Source organism: Pezoporus occidentalis, unplaced genomic scaffold (genome assembly GCF_034315485.1).
Source record: "Pezoporus occidentalis ecotype Australia unplaced genomic scaffold, CSIRO_AGI_Poc_V1 ctg13, whole genome shotgun sequence".
Lineage (NCBI taxonomy): Eukaryota > Metazoa > Chordata > Aves > Psittaciformes > Psittacidae > Pezoporus > Pezoporus occidentalis.
The window spans coordinates 7981933-8000519 of record NW_026913103.1 but is presented as its reverse complement, the minus strand read 5'-3'; the positions used below and the strand labels follow the sequence as shown (position 1 = coordinate 8000519).

Sequence of the window (18587 nt, the reverse complement as noted above, 5' to 3'; positions counted from 1 at the left end):
CTTGGACCATGTGTTCGCCAGTGGCCCCTTGATGATGCTGTGATTTCTGTGCCCGTGGGATGCGTATCTCAGAGATGTTGACAAATGCTGTATACAGACAGCTCACACGTGGCTGAAGCAGCACTCTTACGGGCCTGGATGCTCACTGGCGACCCAGTTTAACCTATACGCTTTCGCATCAGCTGTCCTGCCTTCCGACTTGTCACCCACCTCTGAGCACTGCAGCTCCTCACATTAGAAACTGCTCTGTCCCTGTGACATGAACTGAGTGGTTTCCTTGGTTCCTTTCCAGCAGATAAGGTCAGCTCTACAAATGGAAGATAGTGTTTCTTTTCAGCAGTGACTTCTTCATTACAGTGGAAGTCGAGTAGGATATGCCGTAAGAAGTGATTTTAATAAGTCTTCACTTTTGTCCTTGTTCATAGTTACTGAGAGCAAATTATGTGATTTAAAGGTCAATAAAAACTGGCTTTAAAGGATGCTATTGTCTAAATACTGGAAATATTCCATGTTTTAATGAGACTGAGCAGCACAAGTTGTTGAAGTAAATGGAGGAACAGTAATTTCCCTTGTTTGAATACTTAACAGTTTAAATAACATTTAAAAGGTTTTTAAAAAAAAACATCATTAGCATTGCAACATTCCTAGTGGATAACATGGTTTATGTTGTTTGTAGATGTTTTTTTTATGCAGTTAATATTACTATAAAATAATACAAACATGATAGCTATTGATGCAGAGCAGTGGGTTATTTTTTGTCATAAATGAATGGATCTGGCTCTGGTAAATGATTCATTCACAGTCTTCAAATAGTTCTGTTTGTGTCTGTTAGAGTGTAAGTAATTAAGTTATTTATTGAGCAATTGTCAGAAGAATTTAAGTAGCTTCTGGAGCAAAACAGCTCTGGGTTTTAAAACACAATATTTCTTAAAGTCTGCCTTTTCCTTTTCAAAAAAACATCCCACGGAATTGCCATTATGTGGTTAAGCAACGGTATGTAAAAGCTGATTGTCTAGATGAATGGTACTTTAGGAATATAGTTAAATGAGCAAATTCATGCTTTAAGAGGTGAATAAAAAGATACTATTTGATCTAATCTATTGCTGTATGAAGAGGATGCATCATTACAGTCTGAATATTTAGGTTGCAAAATGCTGTGCTGTTTGCTTTTGTAAGTAAAGGAGTGAGGCACTAGTTAAACCCCAGTGTTTTCTATGTGTACAATAATGAGTATTTTATATAAATATACAAAGTCCATGCAGTGTTGTTTTTATTATGAAGTATTCTTGATTTTCAATTGAAATTGAGTGCACATTCTAAAATGAAATAGAGACTTTTTCATTATTAGCAAAGTTATAATTGCTTTCTTGTACCATGTAAAATTGGTTTTAAGGTTTTGCTGTGTAAGGCTTATAATATTTTACTTAGACTATTTTAACAATGTAATGGGTTTTTGTGTTGAATGAGAGCAAGTTGTGAAATTACTTCATTAGATAGGTCTTTTATTGTACAAAGGTCTGACTTCTTTGCCCAGTTCTGGAGCCTGATTAGCATTTTGACAAAGTGAAAGAAGAATGTTTCAAGCAAAAAAAGTTCCTTTTGCAAAAGTCTAGAGTTTACATGCTTTGCTAGCAAGAAACAGACTCTTGGAGGGCTGGGAGAGTCAAAACATGTTGGAGAAAAGTAATAGGATGGCACCCAAGTGCAGGACTTTCTATATTTCTTTTTCTTTTACCTTCAGTCTGTACTGCTGTGGTCAACTTGTCCCTTTTTTACTCGCACCCACTCTGTTGTGTTACAATTTATACACTATATACCTGCTGTGGAGCTTGTTTCAAATGAAGAAGGGCAGATGGGGTAATGTCTGTATAATCTGGCTCATGTCAGATGGATTAGGAGGGTTATGGCTTGCTGTGTTGCAAGTTACTGAACAGCAGCCCCTGGTTCCCTACTATCCTAATCCCACATAGGGTGGAAGAGCAAATGTGCTGAGACCTGAAGTTGCAGCTCTGGGCAGATCTGGATGTATCTGAAAATGCACCCAGTGCAACTAGTGACATTTTGCCAGCTAAATTTGCTGGAAGAAAACACAAGCTGTGGGCAAATGGAGTCTATCTGGAAGTTCCTGCTATACCATGGAGCTGTTTGACCCAGCTTTTCTGACCGTAGTGCTACCTGGGTGAGGTTCTTTGAAGCACACAATATCCATCATCAAAGAGTCAAGGCAGAAGTATGTGGGTCTGTTGAAGTTCTTGGGCAGGCCAGAGTATAATGCAGACACTGTGTTTACTTTTGTTCTTGGATGTGCAGCATCTGGAGCATTGTGGCTTGCTGATAATCTTAAAAAAACTACTACCCCAGTAATCTTTTTTTTTTTTAACCATATTTATTTTTTAATATCTTAACATCTACACTAAAAGATCCCCTAATATCTGTCTTTGTGTCACTACAGTTATGTGCCTTTTACTCCTCCAAACCCTATTCTTTTCTGAAACCTCATTCCCCTTAGGTCATATTTTCAAGTGCCAGGTTTACAGTCTTTCAGGTTAATTTCATCACTTTTCTGCTCTATTATATAATCTTGACAAAAAATAGGAGGTAATCTCAACAGGGACTAAGGAAGTAGTTTACCTCTTGCAAAGTGCAGGAGTTTAGGTCAGTCTAGGCTCAGAAATAAACTGGGGCTGTTCACTGAGATTTTATACTGCTGTTTTAATTCAGCTTGCTGATTTAGGCTGCCTGGGAAGTGAAGTCACCTCTACTATAATTGTATGTGCAGTTCAGAATCCAAATAACGGTTCTGAACATGTAGGGTTGTGAGAAAAGTTAGAACTTTTGTTAAAAAATGTTTGGCATTTTCTGAGACATGAAAGATTGCCTCCTGTTATTATAAGAAGAGGAAAGAAAGGATTTTTCTGTTACTGTGACACATTCTTCTAAACTGTTCTTTAATAGATAATAGACAAATACGTTGCTGGTGGACCATTACTTCCTTGAAGCATAATAAACAAATACTCCATTTAATTCTGTTTGCTTTGTTCTCATAGATCAGATTTCTAACAAAACAGAGCCAAACTGTGTGATGTAGAATGACCTCTGCATAATTGGTAAAATGTGCTACAGTGTAGTGAGCTTAGTGACCCAGAATAGAACCATAGAATAATTTGGGTTGGAAGCGACCTTAAAGATCATTTAGATCTGCCCCTTGTTGAGTGAATCCCAGTGTCTTAGCATGGGTTCTCCCCTCACTCTTCAGGGCTCTGGTTTTACTGGTGGTGTGACAAGAAGAAAGGAGGCACAGTTGCTTCTCTGCATAATTATTCCTCCACTGTAATTTTGGGTATTCTCTGGCTATCTGAAATGGTGTTGTGGTTTAAACCCAGCCAGACAGCTTGTTCAATCACTCCCCCCTTCTTTCCCTCCCCTACTGCTGGAGGGACAGAGAGGAGAATCAAAAAGAATGCAACTCCCATGGGTTGAGATAAGAACAGTTTAGTAACTAAGGTATAACACAAATCACTACTGCTACCACCAATAATAATAATGATAATAGAAATAACAAGGGAAGAGAATACAAAACCTCAGCACCAGCTGACCGATAACTCGCCCCCCGCAGCCCAACCAAGCACTGACCCATACCTCCTCCAACCCTGCAGTCTACCAGCCCTTCTGGGTAACTCCCAGTTACATCCTGGGCATGACGTGCTGTGGTATGGAATACTTCTTTGGTCAGTTTGAGTCAGGTGTCCTGTCTCTGCTTCCTCCTGGCTTCCCCTCCTCCCTGGCAGAGCATGAGGCTCACAAGGTCCTTGGCCAGACCAAAACATCATTGTTATCAGCTCTGTTCTCAGGCTGAAAGTCAAAAACACAGCACTGCACCGCACCAGCTACCAAGAAGGAGAAAAATGACTGCTACTGCTGAACCCAGGACAAATGGGCATAGGTAAAAGTGATCCCTTTGGCTAGACTGCTATAAATCAATGCTGAACTGAAGTCTAACTGGGGTCCAAGTGACTGAAGATGAGCCTTTCTGCATATGCACTCAGACAAGTTCTGTGTAGATTTGCATTGTGCCAGGTTCAAAATGAACATGTTCGTTTGAAGACTAATCTGCTGCTGCAAGCTTCAAGTCAGTTTTAAGACACAGTTTTGCTGATTGTCCTTTTAAGCCTCAACAAGTCTCAGTTTGTTGCCTCAAAGGAAAAGATAGTATATATGAGATGTCAGTTTAAATAGAAAAGACTATACTGTATTGTAGTGTCAGTGCTAGCTTTTACAGTGAGGTTGTCAATGTGGGCTGTTCTGAAAGGGCATACAGGAGAGCTTAAGCTTACTTTCCCATGAGAAGCCGTTCTTGCTAGATATGTGTCCTGGGTTCAGCAGTAGCAGTCATTTTTCCCCTTCTTGGTAGCTGGTGCAGTGCAGTGTTTTGACTTTTGGCTTGGGAACAGAGCTGATAACAATGATGTTTTGGTTTGGCCAAGGACTTTGTGAGCCTCATGTTCTGCCAGGGAGGAGGGGAAGCCAGGAGGAAGCAGAGACAGGACACCTGACCCAGGCTAGCCAAAGAGCTATTCCATAGCACAGCACGTCATGCCCGGGGTGGGCGTAACTTGGAGTTACCTGGAAGGACACGGGCTTCTGGGTGGGACTTGTTTCTTGGCTGGTGGTATTCTCTTCCCTTGTTATTTTCTCTTATCATTGTTGTAATTGGTAGTAGCCGTGGTGATTTGTGTTATACCTTAGTTACTAAACTGTTCTTATCTCAACCTGTGGGAGTTGCATTCTTTTCGATTCTCCTCTCCATCCCTCTGGGAGTAGGGGTAGGGAAAGATAGGGGGGAAGTGAGTGAACGAGTTACCTGACTGGCTTTAAACCACGACAATATGTGAAAACACTATTGAAAAACAAGCAGAGTATTTTTCCTCTTTTTTTTTTATTTTTCCTTTTTAACAAACGTTATCTTTAAACATTCTCTTTTTTCCTGTATCTTGCTTCTTTCTCCATGTGTTATTTGTCCATCTACTGTAGCAGCCCCATCCTGAAGTCAGACAGATGCACATCATGTGGGCTGTCTCTTGCTCTGCATCCATCAGAGCAAGGTGTGTGTCACTGACATGACAGCAGTTATCGTCATCATCATCCTCCTCAAATAGATAATTATGTTTTGGGTTTTTTTTTGGACTTGAAATATATGTATAGTTTAATTCAATTTAAACTCTGTAGTTTGCCCCTTTCTTGATTCTTTTTATGGCTGTGCTCTGACAGCCAAAAAACAAATATGTCCACTAGGTAGCCAAATAGTTGGCTACCTTGTCAGCTCGTGTCATCTAGTCCCAGTTGTAACAACCTTATGCAGTTGGTGCTTTTCCTGAACATAGCATAACCTCATGGAAATGAAAAATATGTAGTGCTACCTTTTGGTGGTTGCCTGTCGATAGAATTGCTAGCAAGTTCAGTCCCAGTAATGCAAGCTGAATATTGCTGTGGCAGACACCATTGCAAGCTGGGGTTCCTCTTGCAACCTGGTGTAGCTTCCTAAAGAGGGCACGTTAAAGGAGAAAAGTGCTTTAGCTAGAGAAATGAAGGATGAGATAAATGTATCTAGATAAAAGAATAAAAGATTCTTATGTCTTATTCTGTGCCCTTAAATCTAAGGGTATCTTCTCTGAAAGGGCAGTGTATCTAGAAATGTTTTACTAATCTGCAGAAAGAATGGAGAGAAGAGAAGAAGGAGGGGAGTGAATGCTTTAAACATGACTCTGTTTACACTTCGGCCCTTATTTTCCATTGTTGTTTGAATGTGATCCTGCTTGGACAGATTTCTGAAGTACACTCTCAATACTTATTCAAATGTCTTTACAAATGTTCTAACAAAACTCCTTCTGGAGCAGCCACCCTGCCTTTATTTTCCTCTGGCGGGGAATTTATTCCATGGAGACCTCTCCCCCTAGCTTTCAAGGAGAAGGTCATTTTAACCACACTGGGCTGGTCTCTGGCTCTTTAGAAAACCAACACAAAATCTTGCTTCATTTAACACGAATCTATTAGGTCGGTGTAAATTGGAGTGTGGTGACAAGGAGAGGGGTGGTGCTTAATAGAGCTTTCCTTCTGCACTCTTCATTTCCTTTTGCACACTCATCTCCCACAATTGACTCTCTGAGGCTAGCAATATTGATAAGCTGTATTTTATGATTTAACAGTTTACACAGTGCTTTATAAAATGACTCGCTGTACAATGCATTGAAAGGCAGCATCTGCATTTACTTTGCTGCTTTACTGTGTTTCACTGTTAGAGCCATCTTTTTTTCAGGTATCTGGCTCACAAATAGAAATGCTCATATGCTGTGAATGCCACAACTTCTGAAAAGTGCCATAAATATTAACTGTCCACTAGGGTGGAGGAATTAATCTGCTGACAAGCATTACTTAATAAGAAACCACTGATAGACATAATCATCCAGCATGGTGTGTTTGTTCTGAGGGGAATTAATTGGGAATGCCAGGATCAGAGAAGAAATTCCTAGTTTTAGTGGGAAATATATAAAATGAAATTTAGACAGCTAAAAATCAATAACCAGCAATGGCTGGTTGTTGGTTTTTTTTCCCTTATGTAGTGCATATATATTTTCCTTTCAGAACATGCCAGCTTTCCTTTGATTAGCTACTTGAGGTCATAGTTTCTGTTTCTGAATCATCAGCTTTAAAATTTAGAAATACTTTGGTGAATTGCAATGTGCTTTACACTGCCTTTGTCAATGAACAATTTCAGTTGTATATTTTTGACATCCAAGACAAAAACACATTTAAATATGAGATTAAATGTACAATTCAATATAAAAATATAAATCACGTGGTAATAGAAAAATACATATAATCTAATATGTATGACATATATAAACATTTAATGTTTGGATTAATTTTGGTGTCTTGACTAACATATTTTTTAACACGGCAGGAAATTTTTTGCTTTACTTGGAATACTTGCAGTCATATCTGAGAGGAATTTCCCTGAGTTACCAGTTTTATTTAGACTCACATGGGCGGTCAGCCACTTCTATGAATATAGAGATATTGTAGTACACTTACATTATTTTTCAATACTCTTTTCTAGTTTTTACTTTAGAATTTTTATAATAGGTGTATGAAGTACTTAAGAATAATTCCAGAAGAAAACTCCTTGTAGTTACTAACTATACTTACTAAGTTTAATTATAAGAAGGCATCTTTGGCATGTACTTCTTCATGGATGTTTTCTTCATGGTTTTTGAGAGATGGAATTTAGTTAGATAATTTTTTTCCACTGTCTCACATGAGAAAAGTAGGTAAAGAATGGAATTAAGTCTGAGTGCGCCTGGATGTTTATCTGCATGTCAAGTAAAATAAATAAAGCTTAAAATGCTGAACAGTATGATAAGATACTATATCAATTTTGCTTCTATAATAAATAAAAATATGAAATAAGAATTACACTTTTCTGTCATTTTGTTTTGTACTCTTCTGTATTAGTGTAACTAAAAACCAATTTACAAATATTCTTCAAAATAAAAATTTGGCGTGCTCAGCACTGTAGGATGTGTGATGTGCTTTCAAACTTAAGAGATTTTCATATAGAGAAGATAATTTCCCACTTTTGTAAGTGTCAAAGGGGCAAACTAATTAAATAGGCATAAAGTTTTCTAAACACGCAACTGAATGCATTTTAATTATTTTATGTAATGATGATAAGTGATTTATTTCAGGATTTGTTCATAGATTAAAACTTTGGCCTATTCTTCTCTGTAAATGTTAGGACTGCTGGAGCAGTAGTGATCACTGTCATATGATGAATGTGTTTTGTCATCTGAGACAATTAACAGACACATTTGAACAGATCAAGTGCTCAGTGATCTTTAAAATCAAATTTAGTAATTTTCAGAAATGACTCGGAGGTTCTCACTGCTCACTGAAGCTTTTACTGACTTACATGTTCCCTGACTTCTGTGAAATGGGGACATTTAATTTACTCATTCACAAAATTGAGCACTTATTGAACTGCATCTGTGTATTTTGGAAACTCATTTTCACAGAGGTAATTTATTATTTGATAGATTTATACTGAAGTATTTAATTGCCTGTTTATATAAGAAGGTGGTTTTTTATTTTAATTTTCAGAGGTCTTTTTATTACTATCCATGACCGAGGACACATTGCTACAATGCTTGAATCCTGGCCAGAAAATATCATCAAGGTAAGCTCAGTTTTAGTGGCATGACAAAGCTGACACTATTTTGTATCCAGCTTGACTTGGTTAAGATATTTTTATAAGCTTTTTATCAATTAGATTTCAGTGATTTCTTAGCTCATTTTTTGAAATAGAAACAATGCTGTTACAGCCAAACTTTGAGGCTTTTTAAAAGCCTTACTTGTTCAGCTATAGGCATCCTTTATTGATTAATTGGTCAATCACATTAAATATTATGCCTAAAAAAAACCCAAACAAATCTGAATGCTTTTTCTGAATTTCAGGGTGTCACAGAGTGGTTGAGATAGGAGGGCACTTCTAGAGATCATCCAGTCCATCCTTCTGCTCAAGCAGAGTCAGACAGGGCAGGTTGTTGAGGGCTGTGTCCAGCCTGTGGCTTTTGAGTATTTCCAAAGGTAGAGGCTCCACAAGGTCTTCTGGCATCCTGGGCCAGTGTTTGAGTTAATAGTTCTCCACATAAAATGCCTGATGAGCTCTATCTCAGAAACTTATTAAATTTCAACTAAAATGGCTTGTCAGAGAGTATGGCAATTAAACTGTTGTGTTGCTAGCTATTTTGTGGGGTTTACTGAGTCATTGTATTTTCTGTCAGTGAAAACACATACTTTCTCATATGTTTACGTACAATGGTGTGTTATTTGCTTAAGGGAAGAAATACATTTTTGAAGGGTAATAACCAGGTGGCTGTAGACATCCCTGTCAAAGGAAAGCAGGAGTGTCTGGTTCTGATTCTGCTGAAAACAGCCATAACAAAATTCAGGAGTCTGGGGCTCTTGTTTTTTTGTGGATAACTTCCTTTCCCTTCTTTTTCTGTTTTCATACTGCTGACAGAAAAATGTAAGAGGGAACAATGCCAGTTTTCATGTAATATAATACTAAATATCTCGTGTATTTTAAAAAGTTTTATATGAAAGTCCCATTTATAGTGAAGCAAGATTCTAAAATAATGGAAGAAAACCACAGTGAATTACAATAAACCAGTTCTGGGCTTTTTTTTGTAATATTGATTTGGTTTTACCTGTTAGAATTTATACATGAAAATGAAAAGAATATGGTAAGAAAATAATGGAATACATAGTACATACAAGGAAATAACTGATTTTTACAGTGGTTTTACTTTTACCTCCAGGCTATTGTAGTGACAGATGGAGAGCGTATTCTTGGTCTTGGAGACCTTGGCTGTTATGGAATGGGCATTCCAGTTGGTAAACTGGCACTTTATACGGCATGCGGAGGAGTAAAACCTTATGAATGTCTACCAGTGATGTTGGATGTGGGAACAGATAATAAGGTAAATCCTTTTCTGAGGTCTAGTGAGTATCAGCTGTTTGAAGGGAACTATATGAAAATTTAATTGTGGAAAACTGTTTTTCTTTACTATACTGGCTTTGAATATGTGCAAACTAAGTAGTCCTTTAACCTATGGAAAAAGTCTCATTCTAATACACAATGTACATGCACTCATCCTAATGCACAGTGTAGACTGTTTTACAAGACTCGAGTAGTTCAGGACATTGTTGCCTGTAAAAATGTGCTGCGTACACTGTACATGTTAAAAAGTGGTATAAGAAATCAGATCTCAAGAGCGGAGAGTTAAAAGTACATAGAATTTAAGGCAGCATTCTCTCTCAACTTCTGCTGCAGAATTCCTCTGCAGTGATTTCAGATGTGAGTTCTGATTTTGTCCCTTGTTTTAGTGAACAGCTTGAAGCTACAGCCTGATCTATGCTGGGAATGCACATCTGCGTACTTCAGCTGTACATATACTTTAGCTACAGAAAGCACTGTAATGCTATTAATTTCCCCCAGATGCGGTCCTAGTACTTCAAGTAAGTGGACCTTACCCTCTAAATGATGCCAAATGAAATATCACCAGCAATATCATTATGCTTTAGCAGAAGTAAACTATAGTAAACTATACTATAAGTGATGCAAGTGATAAACTTTATGCCTGATAAATGCATAAGATGTATGTGTACTGTAGCTAAATAAAGCATTTCTGTACCAGTAAATTTAGCTGGGACTTCTAGATTGTTGGGCTGGGTGTGTGCATTTTCAGCTTTATACACACAGCTCTACCCTGCCCCACTGGGATAATTTTAGACAATGCACCATGAAAGCATTACTGAACTGAGAAATAGCCTGCTACCTTCTCTCTCTGTCCCCCAAGAGCCCTCTTCTGAAACTGGACAGACTTACTTGAGAGATGTATCTGACCACTGCAGCACATCGCACACAAGTGTATCAAATCACATACAAGTCTCATTAGCTATAAAATGTTTTTATTCTTGGTTTGGTTTGGGCAGCTGAGCCTGTTATCTAAACTATTATTGGATTTTTCTAGGCAGCTAATTGCTTCAGCTACTGCTGATACTGCAGCAGGCTTTACATTTTGTTTTTATGCTCGAGTTTCATTGTAATTTCTATTTTTTCATAGTGCATTGTTTTCTTTAAAGATGTTTAACATATACATACATACACACACAAATAGCAAAACAAGCTTACCCATGCCAATAGCTCAATTTTTGTGTCACTGCTCTTGTGAATGAACAATGAGTTCAATGCATGTGAAAGACTGGCAAACCTGAAGTATTACAAGGTGTATAAAACTTAGGTGAGCTGGGGCTTGTTAATATTCTGAAATATTAACGTTCTTTTGTTGTTTCACTTTGGAATATGGCTTCTTATTTTGGGATCGTATTATGAAGTGTTACAGTTTGGTCATACAGTGTAATTAGAGGTTAAGCCAGTTTCAGTCCCCAGCCAGCACAGCGTTTAGCAGTATAGAGCAGGACTGCTTCCTCTGGGGTGCTTTTCATTCCTGCCCAGGTGTGTATCAAGTTCAGACATGCATGTGCTGCTCAGTATTCTAAAATCCCCAGCTAAATCTACTGGTACAAGAGACCTTAAACTAAGTTTGAATGAATGGGAGGTTGAGTAAAGAATTATTTTTGGTTTTGGTTTTGTTTTGTTTTTTTTCACCAGTGCTGTAGCAGATGCAGGGAATTATCATTAGTGGACGGATCAGTGCCACATATGCTTATCTGGGTTTTTGCAGTGTGAAGAGACGTCAGCAGCGTGAGAGAAATCAAGGCTGTGAATCATGGTTAGGTTATGGTCACCTCTAGAGGCAGCACAATTGCTCTTTCAGGGTTGTGCTAGACTACACTTCAAATGTAGGTATTTGGTGGCTTTTTCCAGTGGGGACTTGTTGCTTGGACATTTAAGCTTTTATGCAACACCTGTAACTGAGAATGAGACCTCTGAATTTTGCTGTTGGTATATGAACAGGTGAGACTTTATTGATGTACCCCTTGACTGAAGAGATGCATGGGCCTGGTATTTGTTAATGGGAGAATGGGTGTAGTTCTCAGGCTACATCAGTCAGTCACAGATCTTGAAACACCAGCTCCCTGACTTTCTTCCCTCTCACATCTTCCTTCATACCAACCAGCACATCCCTGTTCTCTCCCTAGTGCTGGTATTTGTGTAAACAGTTGGTGAGCCACTGCAGACAACTGAAATGACCAAAAAGCGATCACATTTTGCTGGCTAAGCTGATCATATTAGTCAAGCTGCTGTGAAATTGTACTGCAGTTCCTTATCTTAAAATCTAAACTTCTTGGACAAATAGCTGTACTTTTATGCTATATTTTCATACTCTAGCCAAGGTTTTCCATAATAAGACACAATAGAAATGACTCTCATAACTTGAGCATATATAAATAATAATTACACTGAACATGTTCTTTGAAATGTGCAGATGTTTCCCATTTAGATTAGTTACTTCTCTCATTCTGTGGGGGCCTCACTGCATTAAAATAAGTTCTAAAATACGTATTTTTGGCTACTATAATGCAGTTGTGCACAACCTGCAAATTCTCCAGAAAGATTAAATCTCACTCTAAAGCAGATTGCAAAAAAACCCCAACCAACCAACCCTTCACAAAGTCTCATCCTGTAATGCAGGACCCAAAACAGTAACTGAGAAGCAACTAATTCAATTTCTGATTGTTACTAAAAGCCTTATTACTATTAGTTTTAGCAGAGGCATTTTTAGCTGGGGTATTATCCTGCTACTCATAAAACCAAGGGAAAAGAAGAGAAGCAGAGAAAGCATGTTTATATGATTTCCTAGATAATTATGCAAGAGAAATGGAAACTGCTTATTTATGCATAAAAATTGACCTAGAAGAAAGACTTGTGTGGACAAACTAGTAAATTACTCCATGTAATCAGTGTGGGACCGAGTGTCCAAAAGAAGTGGATTTGGCCACTGCCAAAAATAATATGCCTGTTTTGTAAGTCTTTGCCAAATTGGAGGCAAGTAACTGCTGACAGGACATTTTATCCAAAGCATTTAAAACATTATTTGGACTACTGTTAGTTATTTACTGTGACAATCTCACTGACAGTTGTACCTTACCCAGTAGCTGTGAATTTTTCAGGTGTGAGGATAGTGCTTCTCAGGTGGGATTTCAATCCAAGTAAAGCACACTCGGGCACTAGTCTCTGTATTGTTGGAAATCCTGAGGTGATGTGACCTCTGGATTCTGGGCATTAATCTACTGTTATAGAGATATACATTAATCACCTTGAAATGGTTAAAGAGAGACTGCAGAAAAAAAAGGAATGGTTATCAAAGTACAAGCGATTACAACTTAATGAAGACTTGCCTGAAACACATGTATTCAGCACTATAAATGGAATGGATTAAGGGTGATAGAAATAATAAAGCTGAATCAAGGGAAAACATTTAAACATTAAAATATGAGTGCTTGTTTTCTATTTAAAACCTGTTACTATACTTTTTGCAAAATAAATGATGTCGAGGCAAGCCTGTTGGTTAAAGATCAGCCTGGCTTACAGGGGTGTGAAAACTGGCGGTTAAAAAAAAACCAGCAAACTAACAGCAAACCCCAGTAATATAAACCAAGTTAAAAACCTGGGCTTATAGGCAATAAAAAAGCAAAAGACAGTAAAGAAAGGAAACTTAATCTTTACTAATTATGAACAGTGATAATGAGATTTTCTGTTGCTCCTGATGCTTTACCTTAATGGTTGTACTTGTGGAAGTATTAGATTGTCAGTATAAATATGGTAGATATTTCAGTTTTATCTATCTTGGCGAGAAGTCTTATTTTCTGTTTTATTAACAGCAAATGAATATGTTAAAATCTTTTAAAAATTGTCAAAATCCTCAAATCAGAATGTCCAAATAATGCTTTGGCCAGTTCTTTTCAAAAAAGCTCTGCTAAACACTTTCTGGACCATGCTGAGCAGAGTGGGGAGGGAGTATTGTTTTAATTATATCTGAGATGAATTGAGGAGTTCTGGAAGACTGGATTAAGTTAAGACTGGAAAGTTAAGGCTCCTATTTAAAATATAATGGTCCGGGTTGCTTAAGCTTAGATGAAGAATTGGGTAAAAACAGAAAGTGATTAAGAATTGAGAGTAAAATAACTATTGCTAATTAGCATGGGCTGATTAAAAACAAATTTAGTCTAATGTTAAAGTCAGTTTACAGATTTTTTTGTTGACTCTTACTTTTTACCTTCATTAAATTTATACTCTTCGTTTTAAGAAACTGGACCAATGAAAAAAAACAAAGAGGGTCTCGTGTGTTACTAGAAAAAAAAAGCAGTTTAACACATATATAGCTGTGGGTTTATGGTATTTCAGAGCTGCTTTTGAGCTCTGCACTGTTTAATATCTTTATCAATGAGTTGGAGTCAATGGTTTTAGTGTCCAAGAGGTACAGATGAGACGTGGTTTGATTGAAGTGCTATTACCCAGCCAGAGAAGGAATGAAATCTAGGAAGACTGATGGCTTGTATTATATAAAAGTCAAACCAGTGGTGAAAGGGTTTCTGCTGATCATAAAGCTCTTAATCTAATAATGGATGCTTAACAGAGACATGAGAAGTGTGTTTATTTGGTGCCTTACAAGAGAAGCTCTGACAAGTTCAGGGCTGGGCTTAAACCACGACAGGCTGTCAGAGCAGTCCTGGACTGATGGCATGTGTAAATTCAATACTGGCAATGACCAGCTGTGGGGACTTTGGAAAGACTAATTGTGTGTTAGCATCTGAACATAAACCATTTACCATAAATCACACCTCAGGTAGAAAGCATTCAGCTCTTTTAAATAGTACTTTCATGCAACACTGAAAAGCCAAGACAGCTATTGAAAGGAGTTCTTACACAGGCATTTTCTAGCAGAAGGCGTCTTGGTGCTCTGAGTGCCTCGACAGTGGCCATACTCCTGCCATTGGGGTTGCTAAGGTGGCAGAACTCATTCCAGCTGCAGCCTTAATGGCTTCAGTGAAGCTGGACAAGCAGTCATTCTTTTGCCCTAAGTAGGCATAGTTAAATAGCTGGCTAGTCATATATATATGCTATTAATGTACAGCTGGATCATGATGTTCAGTTCACTTTTTGAAAATGTGTATCTGATACCATTCTTTTCATTTGTGTAAATGTCAAATACAGACATGTAAGTACTGAACAGTGCACAACAGATAAAAGAACAGGTGGGGCAACTGCTAGAGCAGCTACTCCTTCATCTGCCACATTTCAGGGACTTGTACACTACTATTTCAATTTATTTCCTACACGTTTGCTTTGGAATATTTTTCTGCCTTCACTTAATACAAATATTTAAATGCAGGAATGTGACAGTTGCCACAATTGCCCTAAATAGGTCAATGAGCGTGACTTGCCTCGCAGTTCTGATTCCTCTGGAGTAATGACAGGCATCCAGGGTGGACAACTGACTCCACAAAAGCTGAGGTGCAAATTCAAGCTTAGCTCTTCAACTTGCACTAATTAGCTTTTTGCATTTCCCAAAGTTACTTCCAGTTGTCATGAGAACTGGTACCAGCCTTTCAAGATTGTTGTGCTTGAAAAATACCTACCTATGAATGTGGAGATGGAAACTTGAGAAAAAAGAAACAAACCTGCTTTTGTTATTCATACTCCAACCAATATAGAAACTTAGACAGACAAAAGCTGGTATAGAGGAAACCTGTGGTTTCATATCTTATCAATCTAAAGATGTAAACATATCGTGCAAATCGTATAAATAGTGTACAGCTTTAGGGATTTCTAAATAAAAGACAGTCACAATTGTCATTAATATGTAGATGAGTGCAGTTTTACACCATTTTTTAATGGAGTAAATGTATTATGGAATGGTTATACTTTTTTTAATGAGGTAATTTTGCCTTCCCCTTGAATGATGGTTGTTAGAAGTAGGGACAGCATTTCAGTAATAGTTTTACTGTAAAACAGTAGTAGCATTTCCTGAATTGTATGAGTAGAGATGATTCCTGTCAATATAAAAAGGATCTATTTTTGTATCTAATGCATATATGAGAATCTGATTTTTAGGTTACATTCTTCAGTGCATTCTGTGTTAATCTCATTTGTATTTCAGAAATACTCAAAACTGTGAGTAATCAAAACAGGAGGTTTCTAGATAGACAGCTTTTCATTTAGCTACATTAAAATGCCACTGACCAAATTAACCTTGTTGACAAAGAGAGGCTTTTTTCCATGTTCAACAAAGCAGTCAGGCCAGGGAAGGTGCTTGAAGGTAATGATATGGGCCAATGGTGCTGAATTTCAGGCATGCAAATTTGTAAGACTGTTGCTGGAGTAAATCTTAGATTTTTTTTTTTTTGTCATTACTGCCTGTCTGTTCTGTTCTCGTAGGAGATAATTGCCTTCTCCTTCGCCAATTAAGTTTTATTTTACAAGCGGAATTTTTTTCCCCCCATAGATCTTGCTCCTAGATCCTTCCTGGTAGCATGCTGCCAGCACTTGAACAAAGGAGAAAATACATGAATATTCCTTTTTTCTCCACTTTCCATGCTTCCAGTTGGCAAGAAAATATTGTGGTAGGATATTACTTTTCCTAGAGTCAATGTCATGAGTCATATTTTCTTTTCTCTTTTCCATATTCAGAAGTACTGAAAATTAAAATAATTTCTGAATTACAGTTCTGTCTAGCCCATTGTGTAGAAGAAAAAAACCCACTTTTTTTTATTTGTGGGAATTTGTAGTCTCCTTTTAAAGCTATTCAGTTATTTGGAGTGGACTGAATTTTGTTAGAGGAGGGAATGGACAAGTACAGTCTGTTTTTATAGTTGCATCTTCTAAAATGGCAGGGGGGAAGGGTAGGGTAATCGTTCTGTTGTGTTGCAGAAGATTCCACCACTAAAATAAATATGGCATAGTCCATCAGTCCTAAATACGCTTTATTTAAACAGCGGGGACACCTCAGACTTTGCCAGCATCCGTATTACGCTTGCCGACCCAAGGAATGTATTGGGAAAGGGATGGTAGTTACAGGAGCCACCATTTCCCCTCAGTGCAGGGGCTGTTGGGTGATGTGCTTGAATGGACCACAAGTATCTGACAGTTGATGTTTTTCAGTAATTTTTTTTGAGGGCTTTCCTTTTCTTACTCTTCAGTGCTCTTAGTGAAGAGTTACAGTACATCTGGTAATACATTCACAACTTGAAAGTTTCAGAAGTTGTTTTGATTCAGCGTTTTAACTCAGATGCATCAAGAATTTGTAAGTGTAATAACAAATCTAGATTTACCATTTGAATACATTTCTGCAGTATGCTGCTGATTTGTTATTGACACATGTCAAACTCGGTCTTTTGACTAAGTTGTAGCTTGCTTTTTCTGGCTCAAAATATTTCTTTATGTTAGTCTGTTCTGCAAATTCCTAGCCTTCTATTTCTCATGTATTGAGTCTTGTAAGCTTGCCAGGTAAGACTGTCAGTAGAGCACATAGAAAGTAATAAAACAGATGAGGAAGAGAAAATGAAATCACAGACTTTAGGCAACAGACAAGAAATTATATTAAATAAGATTGTTGCAAGGGAAACTTGAAATTAATTGAAAAGTAAAGGTTTATATATGTGATCTTGTGGTGTATTGTATATCTAAAGCAATAGCTTTACGAGCCAAATGTACTCTTAGAAGGAAGCATTGATCAAAACTGTTAAATTTTATCAGAATGAGAGTATAGTTTGCACAGGTTTCTATGCATGCTATTGAAAGTAGTGATTTTAAAATTAGTGTCATGCGGTGACAATTTATCTATCATGAAGCATCTGCTTTTTAATTTAAAAGTTCAATTGCTGCCAAAATTGCTCCAGATTCTGGGTAATAGTTTTTAGGTGGCATATTCAGTGAAGCATCTAATTAATCATGCAGTCATGAAGTATATGTACTGGAAACGTAATTCATGAAAAACTGAAGGAGAACACCTGTATTGTATTTAAATATTTTAATGGAGTGGCATTTCTATCATTGCAGAGGAATTTTTATTTTATTTTTATTGTTACAGAGGCATTTTCGCTAGATACTAGTGCTTTATCTGTTGCACATACATCAGAAGCATATCATTGGTGAATGCTAACATCCCCTCAGGTCTTCTTTGGACTTCTATATGTATCACCATCTTTGCATTTTTTTCATGCATATTGAAATTTCCTGTGCTTTTTAAGCCATATGTTATCATTGCTGGTTTTATCTCGGTATTTTCATGGCCTGAATAGTTTTCTGTTTGTTATAAACATGAGGTGAGTACTTCATGAGATATGATAAACTTTATTTTTTTCATAGTGTAATATGTCTCCTATGTTACAATCCACTCCAAACTTCAGCCCAAACCTCCTGTATTCCAAGTATTCACATCTGTGGGATGTTCTAAAACCACTGATAAATAGGATAGACTAGTTTTGGGTTTTACTTTATATATTTGGTGGAGGGATATTGTCATTTAAAACCTAAAGCTGATTCCAACAGTTTCTTTGTATGGCCTATGCCTTAGTATTTTTTCTCTGTGGATTGTGAATTTCTGCCTGATTATGTTTCCTATGAAGCTTCATGGCCCCCATGTTGCTGAGCTGGTGAGGTACACTCTGATGTGTGAACTGGCACAGAGCCTGACAAACAGGTTACTGTAGTGAGCAAGTAGGGGCATAGGAATATTTAATAACAATTACAATTTTCACACAGATTTTATATGGAAATTTTGTATTTCAAAATACATTATTTGCTCTCAACTGAAGTAATGGGAAAAAAAAACCATACATGCAAATATCCATAAAAATATCAGAATGTTCCCTCAGTTCCAGTTTCCAAAGATGTCTTTAATCAAGCCTCAGTCAGACCTCTGTAATATTTGGTCTCATTATATTCCATCACAAAAAGTTAGGTAGTATTCCTTGAGTAACTTGCCTTGCTGTTTATAACATGATGAGAGGAGGAATGAAGTAATACAGAATTCTACTATATTTATTTTTATTTCAATAATGAC

At 37.3% G+C, this 18587-nt stretch overlaps 1 protein-coding gene across 1 annotated transcript in view; it reads left to right on the top strand.

Moving 5' to 3' along the window:
• Window positions 1-18587, top strand: part of ME1 (malic enzyme 1) — a 172175-nt gene that overhangs the window by 62881 nt on the left and 90707 nt on the right. The window contains exons 4-5 of the mRNA XM_062608286.1: window positions 8155-8230; window positions 9375-9536. Of these exons, the coding sequence (XP_062464270.1) occupies window positions 8155-8230; window positions 9375-9536 (238 nt within the window). The remainder of the gene's footprint in view (window positions 1-8154; window positions 8231-9374; window positions 9537-18587) is intronic.